The sequence below is a fragment of the Schistocerca cancellata genome, chromosome 7 (genome assembly GCF_023864275.1).
Source record: "Schistocerca cancellata isolate TAMUIC-IGC-003103 chromosome 7, iqSchCanc2.1, whole genome shotgun sequence".
Lineage (NCBI taxonomy): Eukaryota > Metazoa > Arthropoda > Insecta > Orthoptera > Acrididae > Schistocerca > Schistocerca cancellata.
In genome coordinates this window covers 371,603,691-371,623,685 of record NC_064632.1, presented here as the reverse complement: position 1 = coordinate 371,623,685, position 19,995 = coordinate 371,603,691, and the positions used below count along the sequence as shown (strand labels likewise).

At 38.1% G+C, this 19,995-nt stretch overlaps 1 protein-coding gene across 1 annotated transcript in view; it reads right to left on the bottom strand.

Annotated features, from left to right (window-relative positions):
- The window catches only part of LOC126092046 (protein unc-80 homolog), a 1,190,994-nt gene that overhangs the window by 510,437 nt on the left and 660,562 nt on the right, over nt 1-19,995 (bottom strand). The window contains exons 24-26 of the mRNA XM_049907452.1: nt 12,970-13,108; nt 9,288-9,471; nt 828-969 (exon numbers count right to left, since the gene is read on the bottom strand). Of these exons, the coding sequence (XP_049763409.1) occupies nt 828-969; nt 9,288-9,471; nt 12,970-13,108 (465 nt within the window). The remainder of the gene's footprint in view (nt 1-827; nt 970-9,287; nt 9,472-12,969; nt 13,109-19,995) is intronic.

Genomic DNA, 19,995 nt, shown 5'->3' with positions numbered 1-19,995 from the left:
TATATAACTCCGCAATGCCTGGCTTAGGTCTTTGAAATGACTATATGGAGTTACTTCTTTTGAAAAATGTAGAGACCAAATTCTCTGGTTATATTTGAATCATTGGCTACATAAACCAGGAAAAAATTAGCAATCAATAACAAAAAGAATTATTTCACAATGAAGAAATCTCTACAATCAATATTTACATCAATATCTGTGCAAACCACTGTCAAGTGTGTGGCATAGGGTACTTCTCATGGCTCTAGATCACTTGCTTCTTCCTCATCCACTCACAATGGATGTGGGAAAGATGACTGATCATGCACTGTAATTGTTATTATCTTATTTTCACACTCCTTAGAAGCAATAGAAAGGAGGGTGCAGTATATTCCTAGATTTCTTGCTTAAAACTAGTTCTTCAAATTTTGTGTTGCAGACTCTCATAGCTTAGAGAATTTGTTTCCAGAATGAATTTTTACTTTTAAGTGGAGTGTGCACTGATTTTAAACTTCCTGGCAGATTAAAACTGTGGAGGAAAATCTGTGATGGTGGGCCGTGAGTTGGTCTTGGACAGCTCAGTAGAAAAAGCACCTGGTGCGACAGCAAAGGTAGACCTGTTCCAGCATAGTTTTAATCTGCCAGGATGTTTCACAAAAATCATTGTTGAGGGTCAGTTATGTTACACACATCTCGTGAGTACTAATTTTATACTATTCACTGTCCATGTTAAGAAATGGAGGTATTGTCATAAAGTCATGTAAAGAGCCAAGAGGGAACTCAATGTATCAGAATTAATTTTAATGTTCAAACACCCCATGTTTATACTAACATTATATTCTGCTCACCTTGCTGCACCTTTATGTGGTCCCTGCTTAGGAGTCTGTTGCAGAGATGTCTGTCGAACAAAACCTCCTTCAATGGGAGAATCGCTGCCTTCATGGCTGTCAGTAGATTCAGTTCTGCCATACTCCCGACGAAACCAGTTCACTGCACAAAAGAATAAATGTGTTTTATTCATTTGCAGTAATGTTTTATAAATTACGTTCAATCAAGTGAATGTTGTCTGTAATTATATTTATTTATTTTAAAACATTTCTTCCATTTGTCTAGATTTAATCTGACAATTGCATAATATTATCTTCTGCAGCATATTTGTAAAATTATGTATGCAGAAGTAATATACAACCATATCTTGAATGTTGTACATGCAATGCCAAAAGGTAATCTTCCCAAAAGTCCTGTAATATCTTAACTTTTATTTCCACTCATTTGGCATAGAGACAAATTTAAGCTATTAACTAATAAACTTGAACCATCAACTGGAAAATCATTTGTTTTACACAAATAGAAAGCATAAATATTTTTTTGTTTTCAAAAAAATAAAAAAAATGGGATATCATTCAACTGTACAAAATACTTGACTTATTCTACAGAGAAAAACATAACAAATGCCTATCTTACAAGTGCACATGCAGATATGACACTTTGGTTTCCTACTATCATAAACATGACCCTTGTGAAACATTACATAAATGAGCCTTTGATAATGTGAAATTCTTTTTCTAAAAACATAAACAGAAAAATCTGTTTGCAGAGTTACGCATCATATATTGTTGTTGTTGTTGTTGTTGTTGCTGTGGTCTTCAGTCCTGAGACTGGTTTGATGCAGCTCTACATACTACTCTATCCTGTGCAAGCTTCTTCATCTCCCAGTACGTACTGCAGCCTACATCCTTCTGAATCTGCTTAGAGTATTCATCTCTTGGTCTCCCTCTACGATTTTTACCCTCCACGCTGCCCTCCAATACTAAATTGGTGATCCCTTGATGCCTCAGGACATGTCCTACCAACTGATCCCTTCTTCTGGTCAAGTTGTGCCACAAACTTCTCTTCTCCCCAATCCTATTCAATACCTCCTCATTATTTATGTGATCTACCCATCTAATCTTCAGCATTATTCTGTAGTACCACATTTCGAAAGCTTCTATTCTCTTCTTGTCCAAACTGTTTATCGTCTATGTTTCACTTCCATACATGGCTACACTCCACACGAATGCTTTCAGAAACGACTTCCGGACACTTAAATCTATACTCAACGTTAACAAATTTCTCTTCTTCAGAAACGCTTTCCTTGCCATTGCCAGTCTACATTTTATATCCTCTCTACTTCGACCATAATCAGTTATTTTGCTCCCCAAATAGCAAAACTCCTTTACTACTTTAAGTGTCTCATTTCCTAATCTAATTCCCTCAGCATCACCCGACTTAATTTGACTACATTCCATTATCCTCATTTTGCTTTTGTTGATGTTCAACTTATATCCTCCCTTCAAGACACTGTCCATTCCGTTCAACTGCTATTCCAAGTCGTTTGCTGTCTCTGACAGAATTACAATGTCATCAGCGAACCTTAAAGTTTTTATTTCTTCTCCATGGATTTTAATACCTACTCCGAATTTATATCTATAATTCATATCTATAATTTTGAATTGTTGGAAGAACAGGAGTACATTCTCCAGAACCAATGTACCATGTATTTAAGTGTGATTAAGCTCTCAAACATGTAATAAACAGGTTTCTGGAAATGTCACAACTGAGACAAAAGAATCATATTACATAATGTGTACCCAGCTAATGAAATATGAGGGAGGAGTCACCTATTAGACAAACCTGCCATGTTAGCCGAGAGTGCTACCGCACTGCTTCCTGGACTCAAGTAGGCACACTGGCTTCAGATTGAATCAGCCCGGCAGATTAACAATGCAGGCAGGTGTGCCAGCCAGCCCGGATGTGGTTTGTAGGGAGTTTTCCCATGTACCACTCAGTGAATACCGCCAGGCTAGTCCCCGTGACCCACCACAGTTACACGACTCGTTGACATCATGACTCCTAGACATCTGAACACGTTCACTCTATTCCATGGATTACCCTAGATGCAGACATCTGGGGTACACTAATTCCGTCCTGGGAGGTACGGGGTGGCGGCAGGAAGGGCATCCGGCCACCCCTTAACATTAACACTGCCAAATCTGTACCTAACCACGAAGACCCTGCGCAACCACAGTTATAGGTGCAATCAAAAGAAAGAAAGAAAGTCACCTATTAGACAAATAGCAAATTTTCTAAAAACTACTGAGATGTTTCTCACTGAAGTGACTAATAATATGTCCATTATTAACAACAAGCAATTTAAATGCTGTTATTTGAGTTCAATATACTAATCTATAAGCAGTTGCCTCCACTCAGTCTCTATTACACATCCCTGAATGAAATCTCTCACACAGCAAAAACTTTCACGAAAACATCCTCAGGAATTGATTGTGTTCGAGACTTCATCATAAAGGAACACTGCAACACCCCTTGCCAAGGTAATGCACTCATCTTGAGACTGGAACCTTTCCTGACTGTCTTAAAATTGAAAGAGTGGACCCTATTCATAAAAAAGGCGACAAAACAAATTTGGGAAACTACAGACCCATCTCATTATTATCAGTTTCTGCCAGACTCATTGAAAGTTTCATGTATAACAGATTAATGGAATTTCTGGATCTTGCTGATGCCCAACAAGGTTTTCGGAAAAATAACTCTACGACCTGTGCCATATATAATTGCTTACAAAATGCTCTAGAAGCACTGGATAGTAAACAAAATGCACTGTCGGTATTTTCTTACATCTAAGCAAAGCTCCTGACATTTTGGACCACAGAATCCTGTTGAAAAAACTCGTAAAGTCTGGCATTAAAGAACCCGCATTAAAATAGTTCTCCTCATACCTGACAAAACGGTAACAAAATGTAGTAATAACATATGAACTAAATGATCGCACTAGAACATATTTTTTAGATGCAGGAATAATGACAACTGGACTCCCTCAAAGATCCATTCTCAGGTCAATTCTTTCCTTCAATATAAAAATGATTTAGATGTCAGTATAGAATCGCAACTAAATATTTTGTTTGCGGAAGACACAAGTATCCTTCTTAATGGGGAAACACAAACACTACTACAAGAAAACATAAATAAAGCTACACACCAGCTAAATGACTGGTTTGGGGGAAACAAACTAATAATAAACACCTGCAAGACAACTGTGTTTAATTTCTGTTTCTGTGACAATAAACACCAGTGAAAGTACACACTCACTGGAAACAAAATTTTTAAGCATATCACTTCAAAATGATTTTAAATGGCAGACACGTATAACAAAAACAAATACAACACTGAAAAAAGTATGCTACAGCCTACACTTACTTGCACACAAAGCAAGCTTCCACACTGTTAGAATTGCATACTTTGCCCAGTTCCACAGTATGGAATGGGGAGGTGCAGCTGCTAGGTCAGTAATCTTTCTGAGCCAAAAAAGAGCTATAAGAGCAATGCACCATGTGAAACAGACTGACTCATGTGGGCCCCTCTTTCAGAAGTCTTCCATTTTCCCTCTCCCTTTTTATTCTAGATAATTGTAAATATGTGAGGAAAAATATCAAAGAGATAAATAAAAACTGTAATGTACATCAACATAATACCTAGCAAAAAGACAAACTCCATGTTCAGTCAGTAAGGACAGCAGACTTTAAAACCGCCAGCACAAATAGCACAATACAAATGTACAATAGTCTGCCACATAAAATTTAAGTGATTTCTTAATTTTCTCTGTTTCACAAATCCCTTAGGGTATTCTTATTAGATCACTGCTCCCATTCAGTGTCAGCATTTTTAAACCATGCGAAGTGTAACAGACATGGAGCAAGGATATGCAAAAACTGCTAGTGCTGCTACAGCAAGATAAAATATAATGAATTTGTTGCACTATTAAAATAAATTTTGAAGTTTTATCTAACCTGTGTGTGTGTGTGTGTGTGTGTGTGTGTGTGTGTGTGTGTGTGTGACATACAAATGACATCCCACAATCTGTAGAGATTTACTGGATGCCTAAATAAATGAATAAATAAATGTCAATAGGTTTTACATCAAAATGAATTACATAAGGTTTTCCAATGTTGTCTCACAAATTAAATGTACTGATTGTAATCATGCATTTTCAAACGTGGTAGGTAGCTTTTCAGCTAACTATCAAGTTACATGCTCCATAGTTCATGTTAACAATGAACATTGTGATGTGGCATGTGCCATAAACGAGAGAGAAGAGAAACAGAGAAGAGAAAGAGAGAAAGATAAGTGAGTAATACTGAAATCAGAAACGGTAAAGGAGCGACCAAAAATTTAAAGTATTTGTCACAAATTACTGTTTGGACTCCACTAATTTTGGCTATCATTACTGTCTGGATATATAAATACACATTTTAACAGTTGATGAAACAAGGGTACACACTTTTTACTAAATTTATTAACATGATAAATGTTACTTATTAGTATCAATAGCAGCCTTTAAAACTGCCAGCACAAATAGTGCAATACAAATGTACAATAGTCTGCCACATAAAATTAAAGTTATTTCTTAATTTTCTCTGTTTCACAAATCCCTTAGGGCATTCTTATTAGATCACTGCTTCCATTCAGTGTCAGCATTTTTAAACCATGTGAAGTGCAACAGACATGGAGCAAGGATATGCAAAAACTACTAGTGCTGCTACAGCAAGATAAAATATAATGAATTTGTTGTACTATTAAAATAAATTTTGAAGTTTTATCTAACCTGTGTGTGTGTGTGTGTGTGTGTGTGTGTGTGTGTGTGTGTGTGTGACATACAAATGACATCCCACAATCTGTAGAGATTTACTGGATGACTAAATAAATGTATAAATAAATTTCAATAGGTTTTAAATATAAATCTGTGTGAGTGGATTAGAATACGCATTATAACCCACAGAGGCATCATTCTTTCATCTAACCTAACATTCATGTATGACAAATAATCACCTTTCTGTTTCCATGGTAACCTGAATATTTTTACGAATGGAGTTGAGATGTTGCAAAAACTCATTAATTTGTCCTCTTTATCAGCCACAACAGGAAAGTAGCATCAACATGACTTTAAAAAATGGTTGTTAGATGAGCTGCTGGTTTCAAGACTTACTCTTCAAAATAGAAGGCCATCAAAAGAAAAAGAGGACTTTGCATGACAATGCAATTAGTCTGTTCAGAAAATTCATTCTTAAACATAACACAAGTTGAATAAAGGCCATGTCAGAAAAAAGCTGTGATGTCCACCTCAAAACTAATGGTGCTATCTGAGTTGCTTAGATGAAATGGCCCAATGTTATGGGTGAAACCAACCAAACTGTCAATGAGATGCAAACAATCTCCCACAAATGGACTCAGTACCAGAACAAGATGTTTAGCTAAGTCATATGTAGGAGCACCAATGTTGCTTACTATCAGCCATAAAGGTACACCCTGTTTATGAATTTAGAAAGGGTGTACAAACTGTGGAATATTAGTCTCTTGACGACTTCTTGAGGTACAAGGAAGAACCCAAGAAGGTTGAAGTTTTCCACTGCACTCCTCCTGTGGGATCACTCTTGACTATAATCTTAACAAACCACACATCTCATTGGGGTATGCAATCATCTGTAGATGTAGATGGTACTTTTTCTCTGAAATAGCATGTAGTGTTTGTCTTGTACACTGAATACCCTTTTTGATTTTAGCAAGCCAGTCCTCTTCTGTGATCTTACAGACATGCAGTACTGAAGAAAGATGTACAGAATACCAGTGCTACACACTCACCTGTTGCAATCCACTAAATCTGCTATGCTGAGCTGACTGCCAAACTTGTGCAGTCATATACATTAAACAATACAGATGGTGTAATGTGCAATGCAAAACCATAGCTGTTGTATTGTAATTGACCTGTCATCTGTCAAAACAACAATTTTTAATACTGCTAATTCATGTTGGAATGGGATCTTCTCAGCAGACACTGCCACAACAAAACACTGTCCATTTGGGTGAGGCAGTTTGTGTGTTCCAGTGAAGTGGAGGCCTGTACCAGAGATAGTCTGTCACCACGGTCTCCCATGCCAGGCAGGTCTCCATAAAGGATCCAGGCAAAGTGTGTTTCACAACAACCTGTCTAGTATCTTATCCTTTCCTCTTCCTTTCTGTGAGTATGTGGAAGCAGACACAGTCCCCTAATATGGGCAGCGGAAGATCCTTGACAACCAGGACAAGGGTGATGCACGTCGGCCTCAGTGTGGAGGGATGGATAGCATTCTGTAGTCACAGTGAAGACAAGCAGTCCAAGGACTAATGTCTTGAAATAAAACCTTGGCAGGTTAAGAGAGGTGGAGAAAAAGATGAAGAACTACAGATTGGATACATTGGGACTAAGTGAAATAAGGTGTCCAAAATCTGGGGAAGTTCAAACACAAAATGGTGGAGTGCTTCTTTATGTAGGATAGACAGGTGAATATGCAATTTATAGGAATGGTGTAGGGATCTTATTATCTAAAAATTGCAAAAGGAACTTTCTGGAGTGGAAACCAATGTCAGAAAGAATAATAACCACATGCTTTAGAACAAATGCGTGAAATATCACTGTAATTAAATGCTATGCACCTACAAAAGAAGCTGAGGGAAAATTAAAAGATGCATTTTATACAGAACTAAATGGAGTCCTTAGCCAAATTAATTGTAGAGACACAAAAATTTTAATGGGAGACTTGAACACAAAAGTTGATTCAGAAAACAAAGGGTTTGGACATATCATGGTTGTACACGGCATTGGGAATAGAAATACAAATGATGAACTGCTGATAGACATGTGCACTGGACATGACCTAGTCATTGGAGGCACACTGCTTCAGTATTACAACTGCTATAAGGTAACATGGGTCTCGCCAGGTTATGTTAATGAAAATCAGATAGATCACATACTCATAAGCCATAAGTTTCAACACTCTCTGCTAAATGGCAGAATAATAGAGGTGTGGCTGTTGCAAGTGACCAACACCTAGTTTAGCTGAGTTCTGATTGAAGATAGTGGGAACTAGAACCAATCTCAATCACAGGAGCAACACACACACACACACACACACACACACACACACACACACAAACCAGATGTGGGACGGTTAAAACTTCATGCAGAAAGGAAATGAGACAGGTCGGCAAAACTTACAGACAGCTATCTAGATGGTGGAAAGAACATCTTAGTGTTAAAGACACACCAAAACCAATAATGGATCTCTGATGACATGTAGAATGAAATTAACAGTAGGAAAGTTAAATCTTTGTAATACAAGAGTCCAGAAGATTGAAGCACATAAAGAATATGTTGTCACAAACAAGAGAGTGAAAATGGGAATAAGTAAAGATGGAAGGAAATGGATATACGAAAGGTGAACAACCAGTTAAGAACGAGGATATGATGATGATTACAACCCAACAGGCACAGCTACAAAGATGGGAGGAGCATTTCAAGGAGCTGTTAAATTATGAAGACACTCAAGAGGAACAGGTGAGAGGATTTCCAGAGTCAAAGCAGATCAAGATACAAATCTGCAGTGTCCTACGGTGGATGAAATAAGGTGTGCTTTCGGAAGCCTAAAAATGCTAAGGCTTCTGGCCTAGATGACATAGCACAGGAGCTCTTAAAAGCCAATATTGAAAGTACTATTAAAATGCTCTACCCTTTGCTGAAGCATCTTTGGCTTGAAGAGAAATTACCCGAGGAGTGGAAAAGTGGATCAGTGGTAAAGCACCCAAAAAGAGGAAATTTGTTGGATTGTAACAACTGGGATGGTATCAAATTCTTCTGGTAAGTCATCAAAGACACATTTACTTCTCATACTCAAAAATTTAGTAGCTCACTGTGTGTGTTTTGTGATTGCATCAAGATAGTAATAGCAAGACTGACTACACTGCCAGTAGGTACAACCTCAGCAGCATAAGTGCAGACCCCTTCTGTCTGCTGGGTTGCTGCTTACAACAGTCCTTGGCACATTCTGCTGTCTTTGTTGATGGTAAATCCAGCGGATAATGGAATTAAACGTATTATTCAATTAATCTACCTGAAGATGTCTGGCAGATAATCAGACAAAATATGGTGTGGTGTGTGATAGACAATGATGACTGGCTGGAGTCCTGGAATGTAATTGAGTATTCAGTACATTTGGAAATTTTATCATTCACAAGTATGAACTCTTTAACCAAGAGTTTCACATTTTTTATTTATTTATTTTTTTAAATTTTTTTTAATTTTGCAATTCCCAGACCTCTCATTCTGATTTTATAATTCCTTACTGATATAGCAATCTTCTGAAAATGAGTGTGCATATAGAATTTCAGTAGGTGAAAATACTAGAAATATTTTAAGCATTATGAACTGCTCTGCAATTTACCAAGGCCACCAATCTGGAACTTTTGCTTAGTCTGAGGCTTGGATGTTGCTGGAGATGATTCAGAGATTCCAAGATTACGTTCACTCTGTCGAGGCGTAAGAATGTGTTGTCTGCGCCGAAGATTACCCAGGGGACTCTGACTGGCTTTTCCTGTGTCTTCACCCATTTCTGTTTCCAGCAGGCTCTAAAAGGTAATTATTTAATATTAAGTGACAAAAACATAGAAAAAGATAATGAGTGGTGAAAAGAGTCACAATGCTAACAAAACTGCTACCAAACAACATACTCTACATTACCAAGTGAATCTGGACACTGTCATATTTCTTTGATTGTTTAAAGCAGAACTTTGAAAACAGGACACCCTTTTTTGTAAAGCATTTCACAATGATATGGGGATGGCCTAAATATTTCCTTATAACAATCACCACTGGGTCTTGAAACTTAGTAACAAATCAAAGCTGTATTCTCTCATTTCTTGTCTCATACGAGAAACATGACAGGCTGAAAGTTTCAGGACTTTAAGTTAAATTTATTGTTGCTACATAAAAGGGAAACTTCTGGACAGAAACATATTAAATTACTAATTGAAATAGCATGGTCTGTACACTATTCCTGAAACTGGTAAGTACGAAAACAAGAGTAATAATAGGGCTCTGTAGTTTGAAGGGTTTTTGTGAAAGGCACCATGGCTGCTGAGAGCTGTTTTCATTATGAGGGCATGATTACCTACAATACTTCCATTTTAAACCAGAAAAATGTTTGCCATCTTCTGTAGTCCAAACCATCCCTTCAGGCAACATATAAATGGTGACATCCAAGAACAGTAATAATTTATAATTAAATTTGAGTGGGGACAGACAGGAGCAGAAAAGCTAACAAGTTAAGAAAATATATATAATATTTTAAGGAGGTGATGATTTACAGCTTTTCAGCACTTTTAAAAAGTCATGATGACTATAGCTGGGAACAATTTTTTCAATGACCACAAACCAAAAACAATTAACTTATAACATTGGGAAGTCTAGAATGGAATAACAATATTATTATGGAATGGATAGATTGCTGCTCACCTTATAGAGGAGGCACAACAAAAAGATTGCTATACATTTATGCTTTCGGTCAAAAGGGCTTCTTCCAAAACAGAAAACCATATATTCACACAAGCACAACAGTGTGAATTGTGCTTGTGTGAATATATTTGTGTGTGTGTTTTTTATTTTGGAAAAAGGCATTTCTGACAAAAAGCTTAAATGTGCAGTAGTCTTTTCATTGTGTCCATCTGTGACTCAATGTCTCCTCTGCACATCTAGTAAAACAGACTATTATTGTGGCAAATAATGATTTTTTAATTCATGAGAAGTGTGTTTGGCCTCTCTGAATGAACAGTTACTGATAGTGTGAAAATAAAAAGGATTCAATGACTAGTTAAAGTCAAGTTCACTATAAAACCTGTCAGCTTTGACCAATAATAAAATCAACATGATGCTGTGACATTATACTTTTCTAAATAGTTTGAAAGTGTAATTGCTCACATGAAGAGCATTTAAATTATGTAACTGTGGGCTTTAAAGAAAAAAAGTACAATTAAATATGGTGAAAGTGTATTGACCTAATAACTATCACAAACTGAACAACAGATTATATCATCAGACGCTCACAATTCACAAATTTTTTTCAGCAGTTGTGCAAAACTACTATCAGAATAAATAATCTTCGAATGTAAACTTCGTTGCCTATTGTGCACTTTAAAAGCACAGCTATGGAAGAGAACATAATACAGGAAAAGTCATAGAAACTGATGTACCCATTGCAACATAAATACACCAATGGGTCTGCAGTATTGAAACTTACAAAGATCAAAAGCATGTCTGTAACGGATTGTGCAGCCATGTCTCGATCCCTGAGTCAACAGATGGGGACATTTGCAAGACAACAACCATCTGCATGAACAGTTTGACGATGTTTGCTCCAGCATGGACTGTCAGTTCGGAGACCATGGCTGCGGTTACCCTTGACGCTGCATCACAGACAGGAACACCTGTGATGGTGTACTCAATGACGAACCTGGGTGCACGAAAGGCAAAATGTCGTTTTTTCGGATGAATCCAGGTTCTGTTTACAGCATCATGATGGTCGCATCCGTATTTGGCGACATCATGGTGAATGCACATTGGAAGCATGTATTCATCATCGCCATACTGACGTATCACCCGGCGTGATGGTATGGGGTGCCATTGGTTACACGTCTTGGTCACCTCTTATTCGCATTGATGGCACTTTTAACAGTGGATGTTACATTTCAGAAGTGTTACGATCCTTGGCACTACCCTTCATCTGATCCCTGCGAAACCCCACATTTCAGCAGGATAATGCATGACTGCATGTTGCAGGTCCTGTACAGGCTTTTCTGGATACAGAAAATGTTCGACTGCTGCCCTGGCCAGCACATTCTCCAAATCTCTCACCAATTGAAAATGTCGGAGGATACAAGATGACTTGGAAAGGATTTGTGATTGGTGTAAAGAATGGCAGCTAACTCTAAATATAGATAAATGTAAATTAATGCAGATGAATAGGAAAAAGAATTCCGTAATGTTTGAATGCTCCATTAGTAGTGTAGCACTTGACACAGTCACGTCGATTAAATATTTGGGCGTAACATTGCAGAGCGATATGAAGTGGGACAAGCATGTAATGGCAGTTGTGGGGAAGGCGGATAGTCGTCTTCTGTTCATTGGTAGAATTTTGGGAAGATGTGGTTCATCTGTAAAGGAGACCGCTTATAAAACACTAATACGACCTATTCTTGAGTACTGCTCGAGTGTTTAGGATCCCTATCAGGTTGGATTGAGGGAGGACATAGAAGCAATTCAGAGGCAGGCTGCTAGATTTGTTGCTGGTAGGTTTGATCATCACGTGAGTGTTACAGAAATGCTTCAGGAACTTGGGTGGGAGTCTCTAGAGGAAAGGAGGCATTCTTTTCGTGAATTGCTACTGAGGATATTTAGAGAACCAACATTTGAGGCTGACTGCAGTACAGTTTTACTGCTGCCAACTTATATTTCGCGGAAAGACCTCAAATATAAGATAAGAGAGATTAGGGCTCATACAGAGGCATATAGGCAGTCATTTTTCCCTCGTTCTGTTTGGGAGTGGAACAGGAAGAGAAGACGCTAGTTGTGGTACGAGGTGCCCTCCACTACACACCGTATGGTGGATTGCGGAGTATGTATGTAGATATGTAGATGTAGACATCTGGTCAATGGTGGCCAAACAATTGGCTTGTCACAATACACCAGTCACTATTCTTGATGAACTGTGGTATCGTGTTGAAGCTGCATGGGCAGCTGTACCTGTACACGCCATCCAAGCAATGTTTGACTCAATGCCGTGGTGTATCAAGGCCGTTAGTAACGCCAGAAGTGGTTGTTCTGGGTACTGATTTCTCAGGATCTATGCACCCAATTTGCGTGAAATGTAATCACATGTCAGTTCTAGTTTAATATATTTGTCCAATGAATACCCATTTATCATCTGCATTTCTTCTTGGTGTAGCAATTTTAATGGCCAGTAGTGTAAGATAAAATAGCTAAATTTCTTCTGTAACGGATTTACAAAACACAAGACACAATGATACAGTAGTATACATAATCTGATGTACAAATCTGTTCTCTTCAGTCACACCCAAAGTGCTTACAGCACAAGTAGATGAGGTGCTCCGCTTCTTGAACAATAATTTTCGACCACCACGCTCGTCGACCATGTAGCATGCTGAAGAGCCTAAATCTGAAGGGTCTTCTGCTTCTGACTGATGCATGTGCCTATATCAATCATAAAGATAAGAACAATTAGTGGAAACATTGAGACACTTAGAAATTAAAAGATTGCATAAATATGACAACATATTAATAAAAAGTATGGAGGACTTAGAATAATAGAAATAAGGTGATGAAAACAATGGAATTTATTTCTGGGCCCGATGATAAATAGTCAATTCCCTGGTGAAGTACATGGCTCAGTTGCCCTGATCTGGGATGGTACTGAGTGATGAGGATGGTGTTCTTTCCAGCTGGTTCTTGGGGGTGGTGGGAAATGTGGGACATCCTACCCTCAATCCTTCTCAGCCCTTTTAAACTGGCGTTCCACTGCCCACATAGCCTGCATCGTATCCTGGACCATCCATATGACATTCCCACTCCCAACCATTTGTCACATGGGTCATATCCCTCTGGAACAGCCACGAGCAAGTCTGGTCCATTTCATACACCCAGCACATCCTACTCCACTCCTGCCACAGGTGAAAACAGACATGCCATATACCAGATTTGCTGCAATTTTTGCACCAACAAATTGTTCACCTGAATCAATGGCCCCTGCCAGACTGCGGCGAAATATAGAGTTGACCACCCAGTGGCGGAATGTACTGCTGGGCACAACATGTTCAATTTCAATGGCTGATTCCCAACTTGTGCCATTTTGATTCCACCCCCTGCCCCCTCCAACACTAGCTTCTCTGAACTACAAGGACGGGAGTTATCCTTGCAGCACATTCTTCCCCATAATCCTCCTGGCTTCAGTCTCTGTTAATCTTCTGCAGCCATACCCTCTTCCTAACATTCTCCCCTTCTTCTGTTCTGTTACCCACTCCTAATCCACTTTCCCACATCACTATCATTATAAGTTGCACAAACACAGTGGCTTCAATGCACATAATTTGTATCTCTAGCCCCTTGCACTAGCTCCCTCTCCCTCTCGTGTTCTGATCTTGTACACCAGCTGTCTGCCTCTACGCCATCAGTCAGCCTTCCCCAGCCCTTCCTCCCACTCCCAACCTGTTTTCTCACATCACCCACTTTACTTGACTGAACTCCTCACCCCAGGCTACCTGTCAAACTGCAGTCCCAGCACTGTGTGTTCACCTGGCATGCTGGCACAATGTAGCTGTACAGGTGTTTATGTGAGGGGGGTGGGGGGGTGGGGTAGGGTGTGGGGTTGAGGGGGGGGGGGGGGGGGGGGGGAAGGAGTGGGAGTGTCTGCATGTACAGCATGTGTGCATTCTAAATTGAAAAAGGAATCAAATTCAAGCCATGAGAGTTTTCATATTTTTTTGTGTGCCTGTTGATGACTCAACACTTCTACTATTCAGTGAGTTTTACCTTTATTATAAAATTATTTATTATGTGCCAGATCTATATTTACATTGCCAATAGGCTCCCTTACATTCTAAAACCTCATGTCATTCTTCCTTACTTACTGTCTCATAATTTACCCCTGCTTCCTCTCTTCCATATTGTCTGTATTTTCCCTACATCTTCCTTCTTGCCTTTCTTCCATATCCACATCACTTGTCCCTGCCATTGTGGGCACAAGTGGCTTTTGTAGCACCTTGCTACATTGGTCGCAGCTGGTTCAACTGCAATACACTCTATTCTTCTAGCCACCCGTCTGCCGGACCATAGTTAAACATTATCCAAGCAGCAAATTCTCACATTTCATCCTGAAATTGACCCATACCTCCTCTACACACTACTCCTATCATCATTTTATACCCGTCACTGATTTTACCATGCGCAATGATTGCAAACTTGAAAATGAATGTTATCATGTCACATAACTACCCTAAAGCCCACAACACATCTCTTCCTGCACTTTCATTTTCTAAAACCACGATTTGTTAACCATAGCTCCCTTCACAGACATATAATGCTTTCATCTGTCCATTTCCTCAAACTATTTCACGTTTTTACTTTGGATTCCCCTCTCTTCCCCTGTCATACATCATCCAGTTTTATCTAAATATTTCACAGTGTTTATCTATCACTCACTGATGTCAGTACATTTCTTTCCCCCTCCTGAGCACCATCCAATCCCACATGGTATCCTGCTCCATCCTTTTACATCTATATAGCCACAATATGGTGAATGGCAATGGTACCTTTTACCACTAGTAGTTATTCTGTAACTATTTGGATCAGCTCAGAAAAATACAAAAATACCCCCATCCCTAGCTGAAACCTAGTCCCACATCCTTTTCTTAATGCTGCCTAAGCCATGGATCCCCTCCCCTCCCCCTTCCACCCTGCACAGACACACAACAATGGCCATAAAAATTCCCTTCTCTGGACACCATCCCTCCTTTAATGATGATCAAATCTCCAGAAAACGTGCATCCCTGAGCCCCTTCTGCTCAATACTGGTGCTGTGCAATCCCAACTATCTAACCCACATCTGCCAAATAGAACTTTTGCCCTTCAATGCATGGGCACAAAAAACATCACCTCCAAAAATTATCACATTTACTGACATCCTACTCCTACTCCTACTCCTACTCCTACCTCTGGCTGCCACTACCCATCAAAGACTAACTATTTTATCAATCTCATATAGAACCTAAAAGAGGCCTCACTGACCATCTGCTGAATCCCTCATAAGCCCTCCCAACATACCACAAAACCCAGCACCTAAAATGCTATTATCAACCTACCCACCAAAAACCTAAACACTATGGAAGGTTCCATCCTATAAAAAGGCCTCATCTTCAGCCCTACACTTAAATTCAGTCATGCTGGATTCATCAAAACTCTACTCTCCTTCTTCCAATCCTTATAATGACAACACTTCTTTGTTACCAAACACTACAACCAAAGCCTATCTAATCCCAATATTGAAGCTTCCTTTCCCCATTTGATAGCACCATTCAACCACGACCCTCCCCCCTCAGCCCATAACCATGCCCCAGTTAACTTCCAGGAATTGTGGTGCTCCATGTTTTAGTGAGCAGCGTCTTCCTTATTTCCTGCTTAAGCAACATCAGGTGGGCCATAATACTATATGATTTAATTATGTAATTTTCTTTATATGATGTGTGAACTGAAATGTTGTTTTTCTGTTTCATGCTGTATGGAGGACAGGTGGTTTATCAGAGGTAAACAGACACAGTAAATTGGCAGTGCAGATCATTAACCACAAGAGCACTGACAGCCCTCAATGGTGAGAACATCAGGTCATCGTTGTCAGCAGCATCTCTATATATCATTAAAAAATTGATGTTTGAAATGAATATATGAAAATGTATCAGTTCTATTGTGTGTTGTTAACATTTTCTAAATAAAAAGACAGTTAATGAAATATGTGTTAACTGTATCTATGCATTGGTGTAGCAACCATACCACTGAACTATATTGAAGTTACTGGATTTGGACTTGCTGCAAGATAACGTCTGAAAGCAATGCTTTTTGGGAAGCTTACAGCTTCAACTTAAATCTTCTACTGATTATTTAAATCAATTTTGAAATTATTCAGGAGTCAGTTATATCCACAGGTATGATGCATGTCGAAAGGCACTGTAAGAGTTTTTCTGATTTGTGAAGAAGTCTGAATTTGATTTGGGAAAGTTAAATTACTGAAAATATAAACTTCTTTTTATGAATTGTGGTTTATTTGTCTCATAATGTACATACTATAAATCATTTGATTCAGGTACAGGAGACACATCAAATTGTGGTAAATTTCACCATGAACAAATAACAGCTGATGTTAACAAACAGTATCATAATAATAATGCAATTTTGTTACATGTACATACAATAAAATCTGACACTTAATTACCCCTTGCTCAAAGTATCATTTCATCCTCTATGAATTCTCCTACAGAATCTGCTGTAGTCTCATTTTTAAAATTTTTGGCTTCATATTGAATATGTTTTTGTCTATGAACTTGTTATGTATTGTCACCCCCATAAAGTGACAAACTTTGAACAACGTAGCAAAATAGCTTCACTCTATGTTCTTAGCATACGTTAGTTTAAGTAGTGTGTAAGTGTAGGTACCGATGACTTAAGAAGTTTGGTCCCTTAGGAATTCACACACAGTCTCTTCAGTGACAAGAATTCTCATGCTCAATATGTTGAAAGTCTCACTAACGCTCTCACAGACATAGTCCATAAACAGATTTACTGTGACTCCCATCATCCTCCCACTATTTCAAAGCACCAAGCACAAAGGAGCACCCTCCTCTCATCACCCAACATTATCCTAGATAGGAGCAATTCGACCATGTCCTTCACCAAGGCTTCCACCACCTATCATTGAATTTGAAAATGAGGGAATTCCTACCCACAACCATTACAATCATTCTGCCCCTCCTAAAATGGTATTATGCCACCCACCCAATGTATACAATATTCTGGTCCATTCTGATGCCGCTTACACTCAAGTTTCCAAGCCCTTGCCACATGGGTCATATCTCTGTGGAAGACACAGGTGTAAGACCTGCCAAATTCACCATCCAGCACATCCTATTCCAGTCACATCAAAGGCTTATCCTCCTCCATCAGGGGCAACACCACAGATCATGCAGGCTTCTAAAGGTCATGCAATTGTCTTCTAGCCATACCTGGACAATCATTTTGTATTTCTCTCCGTCTCATTCATTAGACATCAACACACTGACTTAAATTGGTATCACTTGATTATCTAACAAAATTAATTTTAATTAGTCGATACAAACTTCAGTTGCTAGATTTTTGATTGAAATGTAAAAAATTAATCAGTAACTGAGAAACAAGGGATTTTTTCACATGTGTGTTAATATAGTTAGTTGTTTTTTTAGGACTACATTGTGCTAATGCTGCATAATCTTTATTAGTTTCTAAATCCCATTACTTGGCAGAGAAATACATTTGTGGAAGAGGCAGATGACCATTCAGATTTAGCACAACAATAAAATATGGAATCACACAACTGTTTATTAACCATTAAGAATTTCAAAATTTCACCATCAGACTGAAACTGTGGAATAAAGTGTACAAAGAAATTAACACTAACAAAAATATACATACTAACCCAAGTATGCATCTTAGTCATCCATATACAGAATTTACAATTGATATCATATGTACATTTAAATAAAACTTTAGTAAAAATATTACATACACAGAATGCATATAACACCAAACTCATCTCGTATACGCATATTTGACAGTGCTGTTGCCTATTTGAAGAGAACAGGTGCCAAAAAGACAGTGGTGATTAAGCTATCTAAGAAGTAAATGAAGGCTGGTAGGTGGTGCTAGCAATGCTCACAGAAATGAAGTCAAAGAGTTACTTTAAGAAGGACTATAGATTGTGATAAACTGCATGGCAGAACATCATGAAAGCCTGACAGAGATACAATTTATGTTACTTTTATGCAGAAGAAACTCATATACTGATAATAAGTAAAATTTATATAGCATGAAATTGTACTGTTATGTAACGTCATGAACAATGTAACAAAATGAGTCATTATTCAATAATCAAAGCAGAAGACATGTTTGCAACCATCAACTGATGTAGTACAATGTAAATATTAAACCAATAAAGACCACAAATAAAATAAGTTTTGAAAGAATAAGTTTACAACCATCGAAAACTAAAATATTACACCAGGAAATATTGTCATATTACAGTATTTGAATGTATAATAAAAGACATACAACAGAATAATGTAACGAAGCCTAAATGAGTGGCAACAACGTGAAATAAAAAGTAAGATAATATTGCAATTAAATGGGTTTTTTAAATAAAAAAAACAAAAAAGACTTGATGGTATAGTGTTAGACCATAACAACAGTCCAGCCCAGCTGTTATCAGTTTACAACCATAACAAACTACAATGTTACAAGTGTATGACCGACTGCAGCCACATTAAAATAGTCGAACATGTAATGAATGACATGCAATAGAAGCATTTGGGAAAGCATAGATGAGTGGCAACAATCTGAAATAAAATAGAAATTAGTATTATTTTTTTAAAATTTTGTATTACAGAATGTATACATGGACAAGGGAAAAAAAATTCCCAGATTTCCCATTTAAAAATACACTTTCTCCCCGATGAAAATGCACTTTTTCCATGTTAAGTGACAGTATACTTTCCCTCAGAATTGTAAAACTTAACAATTCTTTGAAGGGTTAAGGTTTTATGCATCGGCTTGAACTTTCCAGCACATTAGTAAACCACCGCGAGTGAAAAAATAGAAAGATATTTTATGTGCAGCAACAAGTATGATGTACAGCAACAAGTATGCTGTATATTTTCATATTACAAAAGTACAGATGTGAATTCCACCAAACACAGCATGTTAGTTTCTGAAACGTTGAAATCGAGATAGCGGTGTGTGTTTGTAAGTAGCTCGTGCCACATGATCTCGTCAGCCAATGAAAGCAGATATTCAGAGCATAGTATACATGATGTAGTCAGTCCTCGCCAGCCAATGAAAGCAGAAATTTAGTGCATAAAAGATGTGATGTAGTCAGTCAACAGCAAAATCACTGTTAAGTAGTGCGAACACACAAGTAGGAAAATTTAATGGTGTAATAAATATACAAGTGTGGCCACAAGAAAATCTAGGTGTTCGCATATAATACTGGTCTCAAAGATCAATAAGCCACCAGAAACGCTAAGCTTCCACATATAAATTGTTCTTTTTGTTGCGTGTGTTACACTTTAATATACATCACAGAAATGTGCCAGCAAAATTTTAAATAAAGTTTTAAAAGAGAGTCAAACACTCTATCATTTAAGAAATTCACTACACATTCTCATACGCAACATAATTCATCTTGTGTAAAAGGAAATTTACAGTGAAAGTGATGCTTTTAAAACCACCATTTGCAATATTTTCCTGCGAGCAGGTTCGTTTCAGCAGTTGCCACTGACCACCAG